This window comes from Carassius carassius, chromosome 36 (genome assembly GCF_963082965.1).
Source record: "Carassius carassius chromosome 36, fCarCar2.1, whole genome shotgun sequence".
Taxonomy (NCBI): Eukaryota; Metazoa; Chordata; class Actinopteri; order Cypriniformes; family Cyprinidae; genus Carassius; species Carassius carassius.
In genome coordinates, this window is record NC_081790.1 from 8,964,361 (window position 1) to 8,989,812 (window position 25,452).

Consider the following 25,452-nt stretch of genomic DNA (forward strand, 5'->3'; position numbering starts at 1 on the left):
ACGTTCACATTGATAGTTAGTCCCAAAGGTCACTTGTGTCACGTCAGATTGCCATTTCTCATTAAAATTTAAAGGAAGTCCCAAAATACTGAAAGTACAGCATCACGGTTCTACACTTTAAAGTCCAGGCCTTTCAAAGCTTCAAAAACGGAATACAACATGTTCAGCTATCTCTAAATTGTTACATTGTTGCTCTGAGAACTAAATTGTTGGTTTTTAGGATGCTTTAATATTTGATGTAGATGTTTACCTCAAGTTTCTGTCACCTACATTTGTACTAAAAGTTATTAGTATGCCCCTCAGTAAAGTGACTTGCCTTATATATTTCCACTGTAAGTGCATTAGGTTTAATGCAATCTTTGCTTGTTTTTAAAAACAAAATTGTCTTCTGTGGTAATCAACAGCACGTCACTAATGGCACAATATGGTATTTCTCAAAAAGAAGGGCCGTAATGTTTTCCTAACACTATCAATACTGCCAAAAATATACAAATAATAAATAACCAAGTACACAAAATTTATATTTAGGCCATAATTTCCTGCTTTTCCTGAGAAATGAGAGTCATTGTTTTGTAGATGAGAAGACCCAGCAATATGGTTAATTGGCGCAGATGTAGCCACAGACTGAGTAGATAAAAAGTATCTGTTTGAATCCACACAAAAAAAAAATAATAATTTGATCCAGTGGTCTGATTTAGAGACTGTCCATCTGACACTTTGCATGATATAAATAAAAATACCAGACCTAGTTTGGTTTAAAGTTAAACATGAGAAACTGCCTGTTACACTAGTTGCGTGCCAAAGATCAGCATTACATAGTTGTACCAGTGATTCATCGATACAGGGCTGCAGAACAATCAAAGAAATCCATGCCAATATATCGTGGGTATCCCTCCAGCACCCTCACTTCTACTGGGTCGAACTTCCAGTACTGCTTCCCTCTCAAGAAGTGGGCAAAGCCTGTGGAGTAATAACGAACAAAGAAACATTCAATGACTTTTTAAACTCCCTCCAAAAACATGCAAGAAATAATGTCTCAGTGACAGCCATACCGAATCGGTCCTGGAAAGCAGCGTCGATGTCATCCGGAACGCCCCTCCAGTCCCTCATGCTGCGAGGGTGGACAGAGTCTACCCGGTTTTCCTTCAGGTTGAATCGCCAGTAGCTACCTTTTTTGAAGAAGTAGATCTTCTGGGCCTTATCTTCTCCCCACATGAGGGCGGCCTGGATGTCAGTCACTGTTAGACCTAGTCTTCGTACAGAGTCCGGCCCTGTGATCTGCCGCTCTGCATCAAAAACCCAGTAACTCTGGCCTACAGAGAGATTGGTGGGTAAAATCACGGTTTATGAATTTTCCATTCATCATGAACCCATGATTTAGTTTACTGATTTAGGTTTACTGGATCATTAGACCACCAAAAGACATTTGGATTATAAATACTGTATATAATAAATAAATATAAATATATATATATATATATATATATATATATATATATATATATATATATATATATATATATATATATATTGTATATATATTGTATATATACTGTATATATATATATGTGTGTGTTCTGTGTATATTTATTATGTACATACACACACATACATTGTATATATTTTGAAAATATTTATGTGTATTTACAAGTCTAGATTTATATTCATATAATTTATAGAATAAATAAATATATTTAACATAACCTATTTATCTAAAATATATTGTGTATGTGAGTGTATTTATATATACATAATAAATATACTGTACAGAGCACACATACATATATTATGTAAACAAAATCTTTTATTTTGGATGTGAATAATCACAATTAATTGTTTGTTATATACATAATAAATACACACAGCAGCACACATACATATATTATGTAAACAAGAACTTTTATTTTGGATGTGATTAATTGCGATTAATTGGCAGCACTATATATATATATATATATATATATATATATATATATATATAAATAAAATTTAAAAAATGTTAAATTACATTAATATTTCAGAATATTATAGTTTAACTGTATTGTTTGATCAAAAATGCAGCTTTGGTGAGCAAGGGAGTTATTTCAAAAACATCTTGTTTATTTTGAGACAGTTTACCTTGGAAGAACCAGATATTTCCAGATTTGTCCTCAAAAGCAGCATCAATGTCACCCGGGATTCCTCTCCAGTGCCTGGATGCCAGTGCAGGATATCCAGTCTGGAGTTTACCATCACGGATCCGCCATACATAACCCGACTTAAAGAAAAACAGCTCGCCTCGGATCATAGATACAGCATCAAAGTCAGTTTGGCAAGCATCAGGCTGAAAATACAGGAAATGAGAAAAAAAAGAGAATGAGAAGAATAAAGAAGAATTCCCAAGATCAGATACAATCAGCCATATAACTCACCACTGTGCTTTCAATCTCATTTGTTTCTGTGACCTTGGGAGTTCTCTCCTCCGTCTTTACTTTATCATCTGTGTGTCTGGATCCATATAAAGACTGTATACCTCGCTTATCATCTTCACTCAGTTTGAGTGGGTAGGAGAAAGTGTAGAAAGGCGACATCACTGCGCCTGGTGCCATGGAGTGCTGCAATCCTAAAACATGACCGATCTCATGAGCAGCCACCTGAAGGAGGTCAGTACCTAGTAAAAAGCAACAGGATTCAAAAGGTGTGTGTGTGGGGGGGGTGCATCATGTATTTGTGTAATAAAACAAAAACAAAAATTTCTGCAGGTGGCAAAGTTACAACAGTAATAAGCAACAACCAACAGACTTTATGAGTGAAACAACCGATTCATTCAATCTTTGATTCCTTCAAAGGAAAAGAAACAAGTGACTGGCAAGTCCTTGAACCATTCTCTCAACCGATTCATTAAAGTGGCCGATTAAAGGTTATGAAATATTCATATTTTGCTTTTGGGTGTCCCAAACAACAGGTTGACATGCATGTAAGGTAAAAAAAAACACTTTCATTTTCCTATAATATACATTTATTTTTATCTTATTTGTTCATTGACTCCCAAAAGATTCGTTCAACGATTAATTTTTCAAACCCCTCAGGTGATTGGTCGATTTCATTTAAAGCAGAGTTTGTGAGCTTTTAATTTTCCAAAGTGGCACCTAGTGGCAAATAATGAATTTGCATTTATATTCAGACCAACGCTTAAGACTAATAAGTGTGCAGCCAATATGCTAATGCTTCATGTTGACATCAGCATGAAACGGCTTGGGACTCATTTTAAAGCGACAGTAACTTTATACATGGTGCACTTTCAGATTTAAAGCTTTGCAGGATGTTTTCATTCACTTAGAGCTGTGTTACACACTACATGAAAGATCATTTTCAAAAATATATAATAGGGGCACTTTAAAAGCACTGATTCATTCAGGTATAAAACAAGTGAATGGCTTTATGACTGAGTTTTGAATCATTCAAACAAACGATTCATTCAAGAAAACTGATTCATTGAGGGACAATCCAACACTAAACTATGTTGCTTGGAGATATACAAACAATGATTTTGCTTTATCGTCATTTTTATGTATTATAGTCAGCACAGCTAAAATGGTCAAAGCAACTTGCAATATTTTACATGAAAAATAATATTTAAAAAGCGCAAGTTAGTCCGACTTTTGATGAAGACTCATATAAAGCAATTCTCTATATTACTTGCAGTTGTGTGTGAATAGAGTCAAAAAATAAATCTTAATTGTAGCTAAAAAGTCACTCCAAATGAACCAGGACCCTCACTCACCCATACTGTTGCCCACTGTCCAAGTCTCATCATAGTCAAAGTGAATGTCTCCCTCTCGGTAAGTTCGGGGAAAGAAGGCATGAGCCAGAATTCCTCCTGGGCCGTCAAAAGGAAGATTGTCTCCATGCCAGTACCTGAATGTGAAACACAGTCTCTCAGACGACGGCACAAAACCAGTGATTCCCGTTCTCTTATTTCATCAACATGCCCGATGAACTGATCGCTGAAAGAATTTTATAAGCACACTTGATTACATAGAATGATTAAATGAGGGTGAGAATAAAGACCTGAACAGAGACATTGCTGTTTCCAACCATACAGCATTGTAGCCTACTGTAACTGTCACACCTCAGTAACTTTCCTGATTCCCTTGTCTTTAATGGAATGCTAAATACCACCCTGGTTGAATGACACTGAATAAACTGAACCCTAAATTTTCCATTGTGAAATGCTGAAGGGTTAAATTACGCACAAAGCCCTGCAGGATTGTAGATCTTTAATCCTGGCAGACATGAAAGGTCAAAGAAGGCCACTATTCTGTTTAAATCAAACCCACAAATGTCCGGTCCACTGCTATGCCATTGATGGAATCTCGGACTGAGTCAGGACAAATGAAACTGATCACATGCCTTGAGTCCCACACTTCACTGAACCGACCTCCAGATGTTTCGCTTTATGCCAGATGGATCTAGATATTTCCTTCTGCTTTGAAGAAAAGTGGTATCCCTCATTAGAGCTTCATACGTGCGTATCTCAGAAACTTAACAACTGTACATTAGCGCTTTAACAGGAAGCCAAGTTTTCAGAGGGACTTTCATTTTCAAACAGAAAATGAAGAGAAAAAGCCACTGGTTTAAGCAAAACTTCCTTTTGAAAGAGACATGACATTTATATGGGTCTGGTGTGACACATACTGTAAATCAAGCACCTTTCTCCTAATTCATCATTTTGAGTTTATTGTTTTTGAGAAAATGGCCTCCAAACATTTGAAACCGTTTTCAGACATTTGTTGTACTGTATATATCCTCATGATTTCCATTTATGTTTTATTTCATTCCATAACTAGTAGTGAAAAGGAAAAGATCGTTTAAAAAAGCTAAAGTGACGCCAACACCACATTAAAGAGCCCCTAAAGTAACATTATCACTTCAATTTAGAAGCACAAATAGCATCATTTGAAACCTAAAACTGTTTTATCACAGAAATACACAAAAGTTTTCTCCACACACAATGTGTAAAATGATAGAGCACGTCACATGTTAAATGGGGGGAAGAAAAACTCAAACAGCACTTTGTAGTAATAATGTGCTTCCACAAATCATGACTTTTCTTACTATGGGAATTTAAGAAGTAACACACGTGCATGAATGGACGTGCAGCGTAAATTTTCGAGCTATAATCCTAAACCGACACCTCCTCTAATCTCCAGCTTCTAGAGGAGATGAAAAGCGTCTGTGCTTTACTAGTCAAGTGGAAACCTTTTCTCTTTGTGTCAATGAACACACATATCTGAACTCACAATAAGGTGTTAGAAGCTCTGTCAAATGAGAGGCCAGGGAAACAGTATTTCATCGATGACATGCAGAATATAAAAGGCCAGTCATAGTGTGATGAATATGTAATTTTTTTCATTGCAGTGTTGTTTGCCATAAATCTTAGAAACACAGTTTCCATAAAAATATTAAGCAGAAAAGTTTTAAAAAGAAACATTTCTTAAGCACCAAATCAGAATAACATTTTCTGAAGTGACACTGAAGACTGGAGTACTGGCAGCTAAAATGTAAAATATTACCAACAGATAAAATAATTCAAATTTCTATAAAACATACTGTAATCTTAAAAATAAGACTTATTATTGAAATTACTGTAAACTGCAAATACAACTCATTCATAAATCTTTACGGTTATGATGGCAAAACTCTGCAAACCTACAAAGTCATTACATATGCAAAAATGTTAACCAATCACAACAAAATGCATTTACATGTTCCTAAAGGTTCAATTGAAAAAAGCATCATGCAGGGTGAAAATTAATAAAATGATTAAATGTACGTTATGAACCCTTTTTTTTTTACCTGTTAAAGTCAATCATGATATCCGCCCGGCCACTGGTGACCTCAGTAAAGGTGAGAGGGGTGACGTCACTCCAGACATGCAGTGCTTCTCTCAGCACATGTCTGACTTTCTCTAAACTCTGCTGCCAAGGCGTCCGCATGATCCTGTAACACGAGCACAAACACCCATAAATGCTCATTACAGACCACCCATGCGTTTTTCATTCAGTCTCTGGTGCATTACCCTAATAATTTATTTTATTTTAACATGTTTGCTACCTTTCCTGGTAGTGAACCAAGGGATTGGATCATAATCTGGCTGTTGTGAAAGACAAGCATAGTCTGAATGAAGTGAAGTGAAAGTGACATTCAGCCAAGTATGGTGACCCATAGACAAGCATAGTCTGAATGAAGTGAAGTGAAAGTGACATTCAGCCAAGTATGGTGACCCATACTCAGAATTTGTGCTCTGCATTTAACCCATCCGAAATGCACACACACAGAGCAGTGAACACACACACACACTGTGAGCACACACCCAGAGCAGTGCTGCGGCGCCCGGGGAGCAGTTGGGGGTTCAATGCCTTGCTCAAGGGCACCTAAGTCGTGGTATTGAAGGTAGAGAGAGAACTGTACATGCACTCCCCCCACCCACAATTCCTGCCAGCCCGGGACTCGAACTCACAACCTTTCGATTGGGAGTCCAACTCTCTAACCGTTAGGCCACGACTTCCCCTGGAAGTCTTATGTAATGAATGGATTAGTCACGGTATTACTATGCTCTCTGACCATGATAACAGAACGCATGGGATACTTGATATTGTGACAGTGATGGTACCACTATCCGGGTACATGCATATAAGCCTTACATATAATAATATAACATATAAGGAATACATAAGATATTTCAAGACTCTTTTGTTTCCTGTCATATAGCAAGATCTTTTTTAATCCAAAACAATTCACAGTACACTGCATAACTCAAAATTCTAGAGGCTTTAAAGGGATAGTCCAGCCAAAAATGAAAGTTCTGTTATCATTTCCTCACCCTCATGTTGTTCCAGACCTGTATTACTTTTGTTCTAGTGTGAAACACAAGAAAATATTTTGAAAGATTTTGGTAACTATACAGTTTACGTTTCCATTGACTTCCATTGTATGAATAAGAATACAATGGAAGTCAATAGTTATTCAAAATGTATTCTTTTGTGTAAATTATAGCTGAAATGTGTAAAAGATTTTATGTGGACTATTCCTTTTATAACTTTCTTTTTAGCATTTATCTTGAATTAGATCTTTTCTGGTCCAGAGTTTACTATCACACTCTTTTTATTCTAAACCAGCAGTTTACCCATTTTGAATGCTGTTTATCAATTAAAATGCTACTTTTATCTCTCATAGAATAAGCCCACAAGTTTTAACCTCTCTCAGATGAAAGACACACTACATTTTTAAAGCTTGCTGAGTGATGAAGGCATGCATGCTTATTTTCACAAGCAGAATCCCCACTGAGCACATTTAAGCTGGTGGACCACAAATCTGTATCATGTTCCACAAAACTTCCCTTTAAAAAATAAAGAGAAAATGTCTTAAAGCACCTTATCTGAAGTATTGTTTAGCTCCCAACCAGAAGAGTGACTGTTACCTCTGTGGGACAGGGATCGCTCTGTGGCTGCAAGTTGGAGCCACAAACTGTCTCAGATTGTGGGGCTTCTGCAGTCTGCAAGCCCAGACAGGAGCTATAACAGCAGGAAAGAGCCCAGGAGAGAATTCCTCCCTATTTGCTGACCTAGGACTATGGCTACTACCACAAAAGAATTGATTGAAACGTAAATCAGGTTAAGTGGCTTTAAAGTACTAATACAGTGGCCCCAAATAGGTTTTATAGATAATTATATGTCAAGGCTTTTTCAAACTGGGGTCTAGGGACTCCCAGGTGACCAGAAGAGGCATCTTTGGGTTTGTGAAAAATAAAATAAAATAAAATAAAAGAATGCTTTAAATTGAAAAAAAAAGATCATGTAATCATTTGGTATTTATTTATTTATTTATTTGTATTTTATTTTATTTGTTTAATTTTGAAAACTTGAAAACTTTTAAACTTTAGTTTAAAAACTTATTATCTTTAAAGCATCATTTTCAATAGTGTTATTCTGAACTTTCTGTTTAACAAGAATCTTGACAAAAATGGATCAGGGTTTCCACAAAAGTATTAAGCAGCACAACTGATTTCAACAATCCAAGCAAGTGGCTTCTTTTCATTTCTTTAATGAACAATATTAGTACACATGTCACTCATCATGATTTACTGAAGGTGAGCCTCACACTTGACTTTAAACATGCAAAATGACATCAGACCTCAATCGACTGCACACACATGTGACATGAAAGACACAGATTTACTTAAGGTTACAGACTCATTAAAGTAACTGAATTGACAGTATGGTGGGGTAGAATGGGGGGGGGGGTTGTTTGAGTTCATTTTGCACATGTACAGTCTGTCATTCAGTGAAGGGACAAATTACAGAGGACAGTGAGTTGCTATAGCCAATAAACAGCCTTCAGAGACGTGAGTCACGACAGCTCACAGTGGCACAGCATTAGAATGCTGCTGACTGGGGTTTGCTGGAGATAAAATATGTGCATGAGTTGCTGTCTTGACATTAGATTCTGATGAGGCAGCACTTAGCATAGGCTACAAATTGTTAAATGATTTCAGTTTTTTTTTTAAAGGAACCATTAATGTTCATTTTCAAGCTACAATGTTGTACTTGTAATACATTACTTTATTTAAATTGTTATTACACAATCACTTCACTTCAGAAAGTCTTTATTAGAACTAGAGGTATTTCATATTGCTTGGCGAGAAAGTAACCTATCCAACAGAAAAACATTAAAAACTTCTAGATCTGATTACTTTTTGTCTCTTTTAGAAGAAAACAAACATAACCCCAGGTATTTATTTAATACAATGGCCAAATTAACGAAAAATAAAGCATCAACAAGTGTTGACATTTCGCATCAGCACAGCAGTAATGACTTTATGAACTACTTTACTTCTAAGATCGATATCATTAGAGATAAAATTGTAACCATGCAGCTATTACCTACAGTATTGCATCAGACAGTGCACTATACTGTAGATCCCCTGAGGAACAATTCCACTCATTCTCTACTATTGGAGAGGAAGAATTGTATAAACTTGTTAAATCTTCTAAACCAACAACATGTATGTTAGACCCTATTCCAGCTAAGCTCCTAAAAGAGGTGCTTCTAGAAGTCATAAATCCTCTTCTGACTATTATTAATTTTTCATTGTCATTTGGATATGTCCCCTAAACCTACAAAATGGCTGTTATTAAGCCTCTCATCAAAAAACCACAACTTGACCCCAAAGAACTAGTTAATTACAGACCGATCTCGAATCTCCCTTTTCTGTCCAAGATACTAAAAAGGGTAGTATCCTCACAATTATATTCCTTCTTAGAGAAAAATGGTATCTGTGAGGATTTCCAGTCAGGATTTAGACCGTATCATAGTACTGAGACTGCTCTCCATAGAGTTACAAATGACCTGCTCTTATCATCTGATTGTGGTTGTATCTTTCTATTAGTGCTATTGTATCTTAGCGCTGGGTTCGACACTATTGACCACAAAATTCTTTTGCATAGACTAGAAAACGTTGTTGGCATTAATAGAAGCGCATTAGCATGGTTTAAACTGTACTTATATGGCCACCATCAATTCGTAGCAGTGAATGAATAGGTATCAAATAGACCACAAGTGCAGTATGGAGTACCACAAGGCTCAGTACTAGGGCCGTTACTCTTCATGCTTTACATGTTACCCATGGGAGATATCATACGAAACACGGTATTAGCTTTCACTGTTATGCTGATGATACTCAGCTCTATATTTCTAAATAAAACAGAGGTGACAATTATAGGACCTGAAAACTCTGCATGTAATAACCTAGAACGCTGTCTAAGACTTGATGGGTGCTCTGTCAGTTCTTCGTCATCAGTTAGGAACCTACGTGTGCTATTTGATAGCAATCTTTCCTTAGAAATCCACATTTCTAGCATTTGGAAAACTGCATTTTTCCATCTAAAAAATAAATCTAAATAATGACCTATGCTCTCATATCAAATGCAATAATGTTAATGTGTTTATGACCTCAAGGTTAGATTACTGTAATGCTTTATTGGGTGGTTGTTCTGCACGGTTAATAAACGAACTCCAGCTAGTCCAAAATGCAGCAGCTAGAGTTTCTTACTAAAGCCAGGAAGTATGACCATATTAGCCCAGTTCTGTCAACACTACACTGGCTACCTATTAAACATCATAAAGATTTTAAAATCTTGCTTATTACTTATAAAGCCCTGAATAGTTTAGCACCTCAGTATTTGACATCCACTGCATTCTCAAAACTCTGGCAAATTGATAATACCTAGAATATCAAAATCAACTGCAGGCAGCAGATCCATTTCCTATTTAGTGCCTAATTTCTGATATAACTTACCTAACATTGATTGGGAGGCAGACACGCTCTTGCAGTTTAAATCTAGATTAAAGTCTTATCTCTTTAACCTGGCTTAAACATAACACACTAATATGCTTCTAATATCCAAATCCGTTAAAGGATTTTTTGGCTGCATTAATTAGGTAAACCGGAACTGGGAACACTTCCCATAACACCCAATGTACTTGCTACATCATTAGAAGAATGTCATCTACGCTAATATTAGTCTGTTTCTCACTTATTCCGAGGTCACCATAGCCACCAGATCCCGTACGTATCCAGACCAGATGGTGAATCAGTACCTGGAAAGGACCTCTACAGCCCTGAAAGACAGCGGAGACCAGGACAACTAGATGAGCCCCAGATACAGATCCCCTGTAAAGACCTTGTCTTAGACAACAACCGGAACAAGATCACAGGATACAGATGATTCTTCTGCACAATCTGACTTTGCTGCTGCCTGTAATTGAACTTCTGGTTTCATCTAGCCAGAGGAGAACTGGCCCCCGACTGAGCCTGGTTTCTCCCAAGGTTTTTACTCCATTCTGTCACCGATGGAGTTTTGGTTCCTTGCCGCTGTCGCTTCATTAACAGCAATATCGTTGATTGATTGCAAATGATTGCATAGAAACTATTTAAAGTGAACTGAGCTGGATGATGACATCACTTAATTATATGATGGACTGCCTTTAACTGTCATTTTGCATTATTGACACACTATTTTCCTAATTAATGTTGTTCAGTTGCTTTGAGTACCATAAATCAAGGGATAGTTTTAATCAGTAACTTGACCCCAAAGAACTAGTTAATTACAGACCGATCTCGAATCTCCCTTTTCTGTCCAAGATACTAAAAAGGGTAGTATCCTCACAATTATATTCCTTCTTAGAGAAAAATGGTATCTGTGAGGATTTCCAGTCAGGATTTAGACCGTATCATAGTACTGAGACTGCTCTCCATAGAGTTACAAATGACCTGCTCTTATCATCTGATTGTGGTTGTATCTTTCTATTAGTGCTATTGTATCTTAGCGCTGGGTTCGACACTATTGACCACAAAATTCTTTTGCATAGACTAGAAAACTTTGTTGGCATTAATAGAAGCGCATTAGCATGGTTTAAACTGTACTTATATGGCCACCATCAATTCGTAGCAGTGAATGAATAGGTATCAAATAGACCACAAGTGCAGTATGGAGTACCACAAGGCTCAGTACTAGGGCCGTTACTCTTCATGCTTTACATGTTACCCATGGGAGATATCATACGAAACACGGTATTAGCTTTCACTGTTATGCTGATGATACTCAGCTCTATATTTCTAAATAAAACAGAGGTGACAATTATAGGACCTGAAAACTCTGCATGTAATAACCTAGAACGCTGTCTAAGACTTGATGGGTGCTCTGTCAGTTCTTCGTCATCAGTTTGGAACCTACGTGTGCTATTTGATAGCAATCTTTCCTTAGAAATCCACATTTCTAGCATTTGGAAAACTGCATTTTTCCATCTAAAAAATAAATCTAAATAATGACCTATGCTCTCATATCAAATGCAATAATGTTAATGTGTTTATGACCTCAAGGTTAGATTACTGTAATGCTTTATTGGGTGGTTGTTCTGCACGGTTAATAAACGAACTCCAGCTAGTCCAAAATGCAGCAGCTAGAGTTTCTTACTAAAGCCAGGAAGTATGACCATATTAGCCCAGTTCTGTCAACACTACACTGGCTACCTATTAAACATCATAAAGATTTTAAAATCTTGCTTATTACTTATAAAGCCCTGAATAGTTTAGCACCTCAGTATTTGACATCCACTGCATTCTCAAAACTCTGGCAAATTGATAATACCTAGAATATCAAAATCAACTGCAGGCAGCAGATCCATTTCCTATTTAGTGCCTAATTTCTGATATAACTTACCTAACATTGATTGGGAGGCAGACACGCTCTTGCAGTTTAAATCTAGATTAAAGTCTTATCTCTTTAACCTGGCTTAAACATAACACACTAATATGCTTCTAATATCCAAATCCGTTAAAGGATTTTTTGGCTGCATTAATTAGGTAAACCGGAACTGGGAACACTTCCCATAACACCCAATGTACTTGCTACATCATTAGAAGAATGTCATCTACGCTAATATTAGTCTGTTTCTCTCTTATTCCGAGGTCACCATAGCCACCAGATCCCGTACGTATCCAGACCAGATGGTGAATCAGTACCTGGAAAGGACCTCTACAGCCCTGAAAGACAGCGGAGACCAGGACAACTAGATGAGCCCCAGATACAGATCCCCTGTAAAGACCTTGTCTTAGACAACAACCGGAACAAGATCACAGGATACAGATGATTCTTCTGCACAATCTGACTTTGCTGCTGCCTGTAATTGAACTTCTGGTTTCATCTAGCCAGAGGAGAACTGGCCCCCGACTGAGCCTGGTTTCTCCCAAGGTTTTTACTCCATTCTGTCACCGATGGAGTTTTGGTTCCTTGCCGCTGTCGCTTCATTAACAGCAATATCGTTGATTGATTGCAAATGATTGCATAGAAACTATTTAAAGTGAACTGAGCTGGATGATGACATCACTTAATTATATGATGGACTGCCTTTAACTGTCATTTTGCATTATTGACACACTATTTTCCTAATTAATGTTGTTGTTGCTTTGACACAATCTGTTTTGTTTAAAGCGCTATATAAATAAATGTGACATGACTTGACTTGACTTATTGACCCCCTAGAGCAGGGGTTCTCAAAGTTTTGATAGGTGAGGGCCAATTTAGGAACCCAACATTGAACTGAGGGCCGCCAAAGGGGCGGGGGAGAAAAAGAAAAAAAAACTGAAGAGAAAATCCCATTTGAAATAATTTTAATGACCAGGTTGCATCTCTACAGTTTAAATTTATTGCAATAAACACATTTTAATTTATAACTGAGGCTAAACCTGGCAAATCTTGTGAAAATCTTGAAAAATTGTAATTCAAACAAAATCCCTGGCGTTTTCTACCCTCAACAGACAAATTTGGGATATAACAGTCCTGTGTGCAGTCCATTTCAAGTACAAACGTATTTAGAACAAACAGTCTCAGTGTGCCTTGCTTCTTATCAGCATAGGCACCCTTAGTTTCTCAACTCATGTGTGAAGACATGAATTCAAAAATACAAGCCTGGGATTCCTTTGCAAGGATCACTGGAATCATTTCAGTCCAGTTTAAAATTCAGCAATCAATTCTAATTTTCATTTTCCCAGATCTGTCTCAACCACAGTTCCTAATCAACAACCCCCCCCCACCACCACCACCACCCGCTGTTTATCAGGATACAGCTGAATTACAGCGTTCCCCCAAACTAAACCCCCTTTAGAATCAATAATCAGCATCCCGACAAACACACGCGATTCACATGAGAAAACACTTGAGCGGCATCTCTCATGCCATAAATCATTTTTGTTGTATGTTCTTGTCTATCTGTCATCGTTATTTATAATTTAACCCTGAGACTGTGCTCAAGTGAGGATCTGCCAAAAAAAAAAATTATCGTAGGTTTTATGATTGGTATCATAATGGCGTTTTATATTGAAGTCCTTGCGCATTGCAATTACCTTCTTGCAGATCAGGCAAACGACTTTATCCGACCCGTGAGGTTCGACAAAGTAATCGTTTGTCCATTTAACTTGAAACTACCTTTTCTCCTCGCTAACATGACGTTTTTTTCTCGAAGGGCCTGGCTCTCGCTCCATAATCTCCATCTAACGTTACAGACAACCATTCCGTTGAGGCCTTCTGGGAGTGAGGTCAAGTGCGATCGGTCGGACCACACCTGTAATTACCGCTTATGCCTATAGATGCCGCTAAACACCACTAAACGGAGATTATTTTTTTCAAAGCAATGTACAGTTTTAACAGTTTTACAAATGTTATCAGATGTTATCGCGGGCTGCCAGAAATGTTGCCGCGGGCCAATGCACTTTGAGAACCAATGCCCCTAGAGCTATGTGGAGTAGTTTTCATGATGGATGGATGCACTTTTTTGGACTTCAAAATTTAAACCACAATTTGCTGCTATAATAAAGCTTGAATGATCCAGAATATTATTTTAATATAGCTCTGATTCAGTAAGAGTAAAGTCATTTACACATAGGATAGCTTGAGGGTGAGTAAATCATAGGGTCATTTTCATTTTTGGGTGAACTATCCCTTTAAGTGAGCACTGGATTGCATTCATTTAAACAGAAAATTATGGCAGATAATATAATATAGTATAACATAATAATAATAAATATTTATAAATATATACATCATTTATATATAAAATAAGACATTTTATTTTTTTATGTTTTGACTATCTTTACAGTATGCAGACACAAAGACTATTCTGTCCTATAGCAATGTGGCTTGATTCAGATGGAGAACCATGGGAGATTTATATGCTGTAAAAGCCTATAAATCTTTTTATGGAAAGGACCATGTTTTATGGGAAGTACCATAAATCAAGGGATAGTTTTAATCAGTGGTTGTAAGGCTGGATTTCTTTGTCTGGATCCACATCTCACCCCCTGCTGAGCACTGAAGAGAAAACTAGAACCATTTGGGCTCTGCGCCCATAACACACATGAGTGCTCTATCTGACATGTGACATCTTCTCCTAGTCGGGTCATGACCTCACTGACTTCAGATTACAGAGAGTACTATGTCCGTTGGGAACCGTCTTTGACAGAGATATATGAGGCAAATCAGTCAAAACATGAAGTGGTGACCAGACAAGTTACCATAAGTAAGGCCATCATGTCAATCAAAAGGCTTCTTAAAGGTATAGTTCACTCAAAATGAAAATTCTGTCATCATTTACACTCTCTCATGTCATTCCAAACTGTGTAACACAAAAGAGGATATTTTGAAAAAGTCACTGAGATCAATAGTCAATGGATTTTCATTGTGTGTTTAAGAAAACAAACCTTGGGACATTTTCAAAAAAAGTTATTTTCTGCATAAGAAAGAAAGTTGAACAGATTTGGAATGATGAGGGTAGGTATAATGTTCATTTTGGGTGAACTATTCCTTTCAAAACCAATGAAATTCAGCGAGCGACTGTGCTTTAAATAAAAGGGGGCTTGATACATATTTCTCGCTGTGTTCTGGAGCCATGCAGTCCTGGGTCTGAGACAGTTTATTGCTTCTAATTAAGTGGGTGTAATAGTGAAAAGAGTGTGTGGTCTTTTCTAGAACTGATAACAGCTATAAGAAATGTGAGAAGATAAAGAAAGAAACATTAGAAGTGAGTATTTCCTATGTGTATTTCTAAGATAAAAGGAGAAAGTTCTTATTACAGTCTGTAATAAGAAAAAACAACAACTTTAATGTATAGATTCAGTTAAATGTGTGTTGACTGGGAGCTAGGATACCAGAAATAAGCTATATTATTGCCTCAGTGTGTCCTTTGTTGTGTAAGGCTCAAAATAGTACCTTGGCAATGCATCAAAGTCATTTTCTCCCATTTACAATTTAATGTTTAATTCATTTTATGTCTATCATCTCATTAAGTGTAGACACAGCAAGCAACCGCAACCGCAGTCCGTGCAAGTCTTACTTGTATGTGAGGTCTGTTTTGTCCCAGCGTCCTCCGAACAAATCAAAGCGTTTTTGGCGATGACGGCCCCCAAGCAAACCTCCTTTTAGGGTTGAGTAATTAAGGACGCTCCCTTCCTTCTGTGAGGGGTAGTCTGGGACTCCACAGCGAGGTCTGTTCCAGAACTCAGTGTCATTCTTGGGAAGAGTCGAGTGTGGAAGTACTCTTTTATTGCTAGAGTCTTCACTCAGGGTGTCCTGAATGTGATGAAGCCGGCCGCTCTTCTTCAGGCCATGGTGATGGGTCTTTTGAGGCCAGTCCTGTCAACACACACATAAACTGTCAATTAAATGTGCATTTGACCTTCTTTTATAGATGCTACACTATTAAATTGGGTTTGTTTGATGGCTAAGGTGTGGTTGTGTTTTAGTGTAATGTTATTTGGTTGCTAGAGTATTCTGGCTGGTTTAAAGGGCATTGCTAGACCAAAACTATTAAAAAATAAAATGTCAACATGAAAATATGAAATATAAAATAAAATGTAAATAGATGAAAAACCTTAATAAGCGTTGCCTTTGAAATAAATTAAGTTTAAGTGGAAGCAATAACATTGCTAAAATTTTAACTGAAATAAATGTAATTAATTAGAACAGAAATGTAAAAAAATTAAATAAAAATTCAATTTATATAAAAATAAAATAAAATAAAAGGTTATTCAAATTATTAATATAAATAATATAAAAATAACACCAGATGCTAGGGTTTCTTTGGCAATGCTAGCAGTATTTTTATTGTTAACTAAAACTGTTCATTTCTTTTTTTTTATGATGTTTATTGATATAAAGCTCAAATAAAATATAAATGTTACATGAAAAACACAAAAGTAAACAAAAATTTGAAATTTACTAAAATAAAAAAACTGAAATGAAAAATAAATAAAGTTAATTAGAAATGCATTAAAAACAAAATGAAAAAATATGAACTAAAATGTAAAAATATAAACTAAAATATTAAAATAAAAGCTTGAATATGAATAAATCATACAATAGGAGTACTAAAATAACACTATAATTTCTAGGGCATTGCTAGGTGGTTGCTAGGGTGTTCTGGTTGGACAAACAGTAAGGTAAGTCTTGCTGTCTAAATTGGGAGCAAAATTTGTGAAATTATAGTTGTGCATCAGTTGGTCTTACGTCACCGATAATTTGCAAGAAGCATTATCACAGTCAATTTCCTCACCCAAATTTCAAGGAAATGGTTCTGTTAATGGGCTGGGAGGTTAGCTGCCTGGAGGGGAAAGTTAGATTGCCCCAATTTCTCTCCTTCCCCAAACCTCATCGCAATTCTGTACTCCAGCTGTGTGGGTTTAGAAGCCTCCTTCACACTCTTTTTCCTTCTCTATACCTCCTTGTTTCTCTCTAATTTGTGCTTGGTTTAGAGGCCAGGGGTGGTATAGGGTTGAACTATTTCTTTTAAATGCTTTTAAAAATCCTTCCGCCTCTCGTAGCCATAGGGAGTCTTTTAAAAGCTGTAATTTAAGCACAAACTATATTTAGACAACCATAAAACATTTACAAAATATAAAGCAGGAAGTCAGAAGAGAAAAAAGCCACTTGTTTAAATCTTAGTTTATCATTGATAGCAGGTCCAACTATCATAAATATATAAAGCTAGTTGCTTAAGAGGAAATGACTAGCCAATATCTTAAGGTTTTGGAATTCTTTTTACCACAACAAAGGATGAGTGACAGGACATTTTGTCAATCTCTCTATCTCACTGGTTTAAAGCCCAAGTGCTAAAATGCCACACTCTATAATGCATCTGACGTCAAATATTATCAAATAATAATAGAACACTTTATTAACACAATTGTCACTGTTATTATTAACATATTGGCTGTTTAGTAGTTCTTAAAAAGCACATATTCTTCATGACCATATTCCACATCCCTAAACATACCCAATACCTAAAATTAACACCTAACTTAATATCTTTACGTTAGGAGTTTATTAAGGCAAAAGTCATAGTTAATGGTTTGTTAATAGCGAGAACTGGACCTTAAAATACATTATGACCAAAAACAGTTTCAAATTCAATGCGAACAGACAAACTGCTTATTGCTGGAAACTTGTTGCATAGCATCATGTTAGAAGATAGTGTAACTCAAGACCAATTCTAACAAATAAAAAGAAAAGCAACCAAATTTTTGTGGGCAAGTCGAGACGTAGTACCTTAGTAAAAATCCGCTGACGTGAACTTGATAGTGTTGCTAAAACATGACCCCACACCCCCGGCAATGAGGAACCGCACAAATTCCACAGATAGAAGTGAAGAATTCACTGCGCTTTATCTACTCTCAGTTTGTTTCTCTTAAATCTGCTGAGTGTGCATGGACTTTCCATGCAGGCTAAACCATCATTAAATGGTCAAACACGTTGAAAGCATGTAATTTAAGCAGTCTCTAAACAACCTGGAGACAGGCAAGTTTTTTGTACAACAGTCAAGATTGTTTATTGTAGAGCAGTGGAACCTCTCAGCGATGACAAACTGGCTTCGAGTCTACTTAGGGAGCGACGGAGGTGGAAGAAAAACACCCGGGTGTCTCTGGTTCAGCGGGAGTCAAGGGTTAAAGGTTAAAGCCTACATCAACAAAACAGACCCCTTGGGCCAAAGTAAACACACATACTCCCATTTCAAACCAAAACTCAGTAGACAGCCAATGTTTTTTCCCCTTTTAATAGACCAATTCTGTATAACCCATGCATAATTCCTAAACAAATCAATCTAAAAGTTTTTGGTTCCATTTTAATTTTCGAAGGGTTTTTTGTTTTTTAAGTCTTGTATGTGTCCCGAGACTACATTTATTTGATCAAAAATACAATAAACGCAAGAATATTCTGAAATATTTACTCCAGTCCTTTAAGAATCAAGCTAATATACTGCTTGAGAAACATTTATTTCTTATTATCAAAGTTGACAACAGTTATGCTGCTTAAAACTCTTTGATGAAAAGAAAGTTTAAAAAGTTCAATAGCATTATAAGCTGTCACTTTTAATACATTTAATGTGTCTTTATTACTGAAAATAGTACTGACCTCAAACTCTTGACATAGAGTGGACATAAAAAGTCTACATAACAAATCATAGAAATACTATAAACTCATATGACCCATTTTTGTAACTACATTTTATAATATGCTGTCAGTATTTCATAAGAGGTGGAGGTGCTCAGTGCAAACAAGATGGCTCAGGTTGCTTATGTAATAATACATAAGTACATATTAGCAGCTGAAACTGCTATAAGCACGTAGAGTCAAAGCCATGTCTCGAAAGAAACAGCCAAAACATAATTTTCTCAACAAACAACCCACCTATCAATCTATCATTACATCTTGCTCCATAATTGTGGCAGCTCTAAAAGCTAAATTAAACTGAAACGTGTCCTTATTTACTTATCAACATTTTCAACTGGAACTATGAGCGTATTTTCATAGGACACAAAAGGAGGGTTTAAATTGGGGGAATAATATTGGGTGAACTGTTCCTTTAAGACTAATTTAAAAAAGATCAATGTGACTGCACTATTGAGGGACTACATAAGTCTTTGCATTCACATTCACACACACATCTCATTTTAACAAAAGCCCAAATCAAAGAACCTTTTCTTAACCAGACATTCCTCAAGCCTGGGCGTATTTTACAGCATCCACCTGCATGTAGTGAAACATGTGAAAATGGGAGTCCATTCAGAAACCCACTGAAATGTCTTCAGAATTACCATAGACACATGTTCCATATAAAACAAAGGTATCTCTTTCCAAGCCTCATCATGTTGTGCAAATTTATGATGTTTTTATGGTACCTTCCTGACAGATATATGCCTCTCATCAGCTGACAAACAAAACCAACTGGGAATTATTTTCCCTTAAGCTGCAGTCACACCTTCAAACATTCAACGATCAGGCATTTGTGCCTGCGGGATGATCTGTTATGTTCTAGACAATACAGAAGAACTATTATTTTTATCACCTACATTTAGATTATCAAATATCCAACATTTGGGGATATAAAAGGAACAAACAGGAATGGAAGAAACACCATAAACAAACTTCTATTTTCACAGCATGTGCATCTGTAGGTCAATAGGTCAGTGGGTAAAACTCTAACATGATACAGTATGTTATGCTGAAACAAAACACAGATACCCAGAGCCAGAGAGAAGCCTTTGGGGGAAATTCAGAAGGAAAGAACTGACATGTCAGTGCAAGAATAAGGTTTGGAGAGAATTGGAGTGCCTGGCATCATGCCATCTCCATAGGGTTTCTTAGGATAACCTCTTTGTTGGCAGCCAAATCTTTCTCTTTGGGGCATCCGGATGATGTCAGCAACTCCTGACAGATCTCTTACACTCATCAGCACAGCCAGCATCAAGAGCAAAGCATCATGAATTTCCAAGATACGCCCAAAATTACTTTTTTACATTTGGATGACTGTTTACTACTGACTCACTCAGCAAGCCATAGAAACACAGCCAAAAGCACTTCCTACAATCTTTCTTTTTTGGCTTGGCATTTTATTTTCTGTGCAACCCTGATCCAAACATCCTGGCTGCATGGGTCTCATTGTCTCTCTGAAACATTCCTTTGTCAAGAGAAAAATTACAAACAAGAAATTCCAGTCTGTTATATAGACATTTTCTGGCACATTAAAGTAGGCCACAACTAGAGATAATGAATGAGCATGCCAGAGGAAATCGGACTAGGGTAAATATTTACCCGCAAAAACCTCCAGAGATCTGCATGCTTTGGGGTTGTATACACAAGTGATTATACTGAAAAGGAAGACTGTTTAGTGGGAAAATGATGTTGATGGAAGATGTTCATGCAGAAAGTGTGTAGTGCATCTAAGGTAGACCATTAGTGTCTCATAGCCTAGGGAGGCAAAATACTATTGCTTTTGAATCTTTAAATAGTTCCCACTTGTTCCACCTTAATTAAGCAAAAAAGGTGACAACTAGGACGTATTATTATGGAAGACAACTGCACTGAATAGTTTGATGCATTGCCAGGAACAACAATGAGCTTGAAATAAAGGTACTTCAAGGCCAAGTTCTTTTGTCTGCAAATTTCTGTAGAGATAGGAAACAGCTGTCGATAGCTTCTAGAATTTAAGGTCAGGTGACAGGAAAAATGGTGGTTTGAATCAAAACCAGGTACGTCAGGGTTTCTGGTGTCAGTCATGCTCTCGTTTGTGCCTACAGGCAAGAAATCTAAACCAAACGCCTCCACAGGTGGTGCGTTACAACTGACCCTGACCTTATATGCTCTATCCACTCCAAACTTGTGTGCCCTTTTCTTTCATATGTTGAGACTGGGTTATAAGGATAACCCAAACTAAATAATTGGTAGGGGTTAACAAGGGTGCCTTGAATGGGTAAGAAAATCTGTTTTGGTATGCTTTTTTTTACGCTACATGATGGCTTACTAGATTTGTGCATGATTCAGAAATGAATTGAAAATACCTTTTACATTCAAATTCTATTCCTGAATATGAACAACAGGATGCAATTAAAAATCTTCTGAAATTCAAAGACGGAAAGTAGGAGAGATGAATGCATAGAATTGTAGACAGATGGATAATAAGATGCATAGATTGATGGAAGGATGGACTGATGGATGGAAAGAAAGAATGATACATGCATAAAATGGTAATTAGATGGACAGTTAGATGCATAGATAGAAGGATGGATGGAGGGATAATGGATAGATGTATAGAACGGTAGATGGATGGATGAAAAATAGATGCACAAAACGGTGGATAGATGATAGGTCTGCATAGAATGATAGATGGGTAGATGGATGGATGGATGGATGGATGGAAAGATAGATGCATAAAATGATAGATAGGTGTACAGGTAGATGCGTAGAACGATGGATGCATAGATGTGTGGATGATGGATATATGCATAGAACAGTAGATAAATGTATGGATGGAAGATAGATACATAAAATGAAAGATAGATGTTTAGGTACATGCATAGATGGATGGATGGGTGATTGATGGATGAACACATAGAACAGTAGATAGACAGATGGATGGATGGATGGATGGATGGAGCGAAAGACTGATTAATAAAATGTGAGATAGATGGATGGATGGATGGATGGATGATGGCTAGACATATAACAGTTGATGGACGAATGGGTATAGAGGATGAATGGATGGATGATGGATAGATGCATAGAACAGCTGTTAGACAGATAGATATGGACAGACAGACAGACAGACAGACAGACAGACAGATAGATAGATAGATAGATAGATAGATAGATAGATAGATAGATAGATAGATAGATAGATAGATAGATAGATAGATAGATAGATAGATAGATAGATAGATAGATAGATAGATAGATAGATAGATAGATAGATAGATCATAATTTTTGACTGCACTGTACATTAGTCATGTTAGTGTGTTGACTGAGTTGTTTTGGCAAGTCTTCATGGATCTTTTGATGTGTGAACAATGCCTTAAAGAAGGACATCAGCTTTTCTTTTCTCAGGGGGTCAACAAATGCAGTGGTAGCTATCTGGATCCTTGCATTTCCCCTCTGTCAGCAAACACAGGTTTTTTATCCTGCTCAGCGTGCCAGATGACTTGCCCCTGCCTGTATAATCTCCTGCTCCAGCTTTGTCAACATTCAAGAACAAATTGACAGCACATGCTCCGCATCAACGCTGCATCAAGGCATCGACAAAACATGTACACACTTTGTCTTTAAAAACATCTGGAGCTGGTTTGATTGCAGGTACCATTCCTATTTGATTAGTCTGATTGCAAACATACAATAAAATTAAGCTGCTCTTTATAGCCAGATGCTTTGACAGCATGCAATATTTCATTGTCATTTTGTGGTAATGCTTTGTGTGTCTGTGGATATTCAGCATTCTAAAAGAAAGACAAGGGTTCAGTTATTCTCTACCCTGTTACAACTCATTTCAAATCTTTTATTCACAGATTTGTGTTTTTAGGCTGATATTTTCCCTGGCAAAATCTCTGTATGGATCTATGCCAACTGGGTTACAACAGCCATCTGTATAGTTCTTCTTTGTCCACTTCCTCTAAGCCTTACAAGCTCTCTCTTTCTTTGTGCAGAACAAAGTTCTTACAGCAAGATTTCAGTTCTTCAAAGATCAGCAGGAAGTTTAAACTATAAAGACTACATCATACAATTATAGTTATTTTTTTATTTATTTTATTTTATTTGATTGTTGTTGTTGTTTCTGAAACCAATTGAACACAAAGAGCTGGGTGGATTCAACAGAATAACATTGAGCTATATGGATTAAAAGACATGATAATAATGAATTCAAACATTGTCTGCTTTTTCATGCTATAAGTGCACATGTATGTGCCTTCATTTGGTTGTTTCTGAAGGCAACACTAATGTATGATTAATATTCCAGTAAAAACATTGTGTTGGAGGTTAAATTATAAGAAAGTGAATTAATACATTTCAATTTTAATGTTCTACTATATTTGCTTCTCAACCTGTTATTGCATTTCTATTTCACTAAATATTTACTTGGTCATCGCTAAAGTTGAATAGGATTTGTTTTAGACAATTAGACAGCATGTCAACTTGTTTTTGGAAAACAGTTTCAGCACCATCATACAAAAAAATGCTGCCATTCACTTACTAGGCAGCAATGCAGTTGCCTTTTCAAACACTTTTAATAACTCACTGACGCAAACGCATACCTGAAAACTTTCTACGGCAGGTCCCACCCCTGAAACAACTGCAGACTTACTGAATGTAAACTACACTAAGCAGTTTTGTTCTTTCAAAACAAAAATCTTATGATAAGTATGATAATATGATAAAATCCCACACATTTCACTGGTGCAAATATAAATGAGCTCTCTGCCGGTATTGCCTTCTTCCTTCACATCACACAAGTTTTGTTTATTCTAACAGCATTTCTTGTGTAGATGCATGTGTAACAGTTGAATGGTAACGAATTGGTAGCAATGAATCATTCAAGTTGCATTCAAATTTGAAATTCATCATCTGTTAATGTTTGTATATTTAATGGTCCTTCTATATCATATAGTGAAAAAGATGCTTATTTGTTAGTATTTGCATGGAGTGAAATTACTTTCGATTAAAATTTGTTTACATTATTTTTGATTTGGTTGACAAGTCTATAATAGGTTACTTCAGTGGATTTTAATATCTGTTATTTGTTCGTTACTTACAATATTTTTAAATGCACTTACCGCAGCAGGTTTGTACCTGTGGCTGTTTCCGTCTGGTACCGGTAGAGAATGAATGCACACTAAGCAGTATATGACTGCAGCGAGAAGCTGTGCAGATCGCATCATCCTGATCTGATTCAGAGTGCACTTTACTATACGAGCGCGAGGGAAGGCGGGGAGAGTGCGCGCGCCTGTCTGTCGAGCTTTACTCTGACCAAGTGCAGACTAGCCGAGGGATTTTATACTCTCTGATTTCTTTGTTCTCTTTTCTTCAAATTACACTTTTCTTTTAGGGGCTGGAGTGGCAAGTTCACCGGCAACCACGTGATCCAGCCCTCCATTCCTCTGTCGCGCTCCGTCGCGAGAGGGGAGACGGTGGGTAAAGAGCAGGATTAGTTTTCAGTGATGTGGGTTAGTAGAAGAGGTTTAGATAGTGACTGTCCTGTCTAACATTTGGACACGGTAATGATACATTTTATTAGTCGCTATATTGACGACGTGTCTGCCTGCTATGTCTATAATTTGTTTGTGATTTTGTGTCCGTTTTTGAAGTGCACCTGTTTCATTTAACGCTCGTGTTCTTTTGCATATGACCGATTAATAAGAAATAAGGCTTTTAATTATTTTACAAATAAATGAATATATACACATAACCAATATGTAAATGAGTTTATTTCTTCATCATAACAGATTTGAAGAAAGTTAGCATCACTTCAATGGAACCACTGCAGGTAATGGGTGTAATTACATAATAACATCTCCTCTCACATCAAATTCTATCAAAATGTTTGTTTGGAACTGTTTTGAAATATTTTAACATGTAAACAGACCTTGTTCTATGCTTATTTCTCTCCTGATTTAGAAGAGACTTTACACCTTTTTCACTAGAGTAAGCAATACGGATGAAGAACTTAAAGCCAAAAAGCAACCAGTTTCAAGTCTTAATGATGAATCCACACAGTTTTTTTGCTTCAAAAGACATTCATTGATGAACTGGAATGTGAATGAATTGTTTATTATTGAGATTTTTTTATCAACTGTTGGAAATCTCATTTTGACGGCACTCACAAGATCCACTGATGAGCAAGTGATGTATTGCAAAATGTATCCAAATTTGTTCCAGTGAAGAAACAAACTCATCCGGATGGCCTGAGGGAGAGCAAATTTTCTATAAGTTAAACTATTAACACTTAAAGCATTAAAGTCTGTCTCAACAGAACATAAGGGTTAAATGCATCAGATGAGAAGGTTTACCTGAGTGAAATACAGCCTGAATTTATTG

General features: G+C 36.7%; 1 protein-coding gene across 1 annotated transcript; it reads right to left on the reverse strand.

Annotated features, from left to right (window-relative positions):
• Positions 1-654: 654 nt before the first annotated feature.
• On the reverse strand, positions 655-24,453 carry mmp11b (matrix metallopeptidase 11b). The gene is made up of 8 exons (XM_059526127.1): positions 24,192-24,453; positions 15,931-16,229; positions 5,839-5,982; positions 3,764-3,897; positions 2,412-2,650; positions 2,119-2,323; positions 1,053-1,313; positions 655-960 (listed from the first exon to the last, which is right to left on the reverse strand). The coding sequence occupies exons 1-8, from the start codon at positions 24,294-24,296 to the stop codon at positions 833-835; spliced, it is 1,515 nt and encodes a 504-aa protein (XP_059382110.1). The 5' UTR covers positions 24,297-24,453; the 3' UTR covers positions 655-832.
• Between the last annotated feature and the right edge of the window lie 999 nt (positions 24,454-25,452).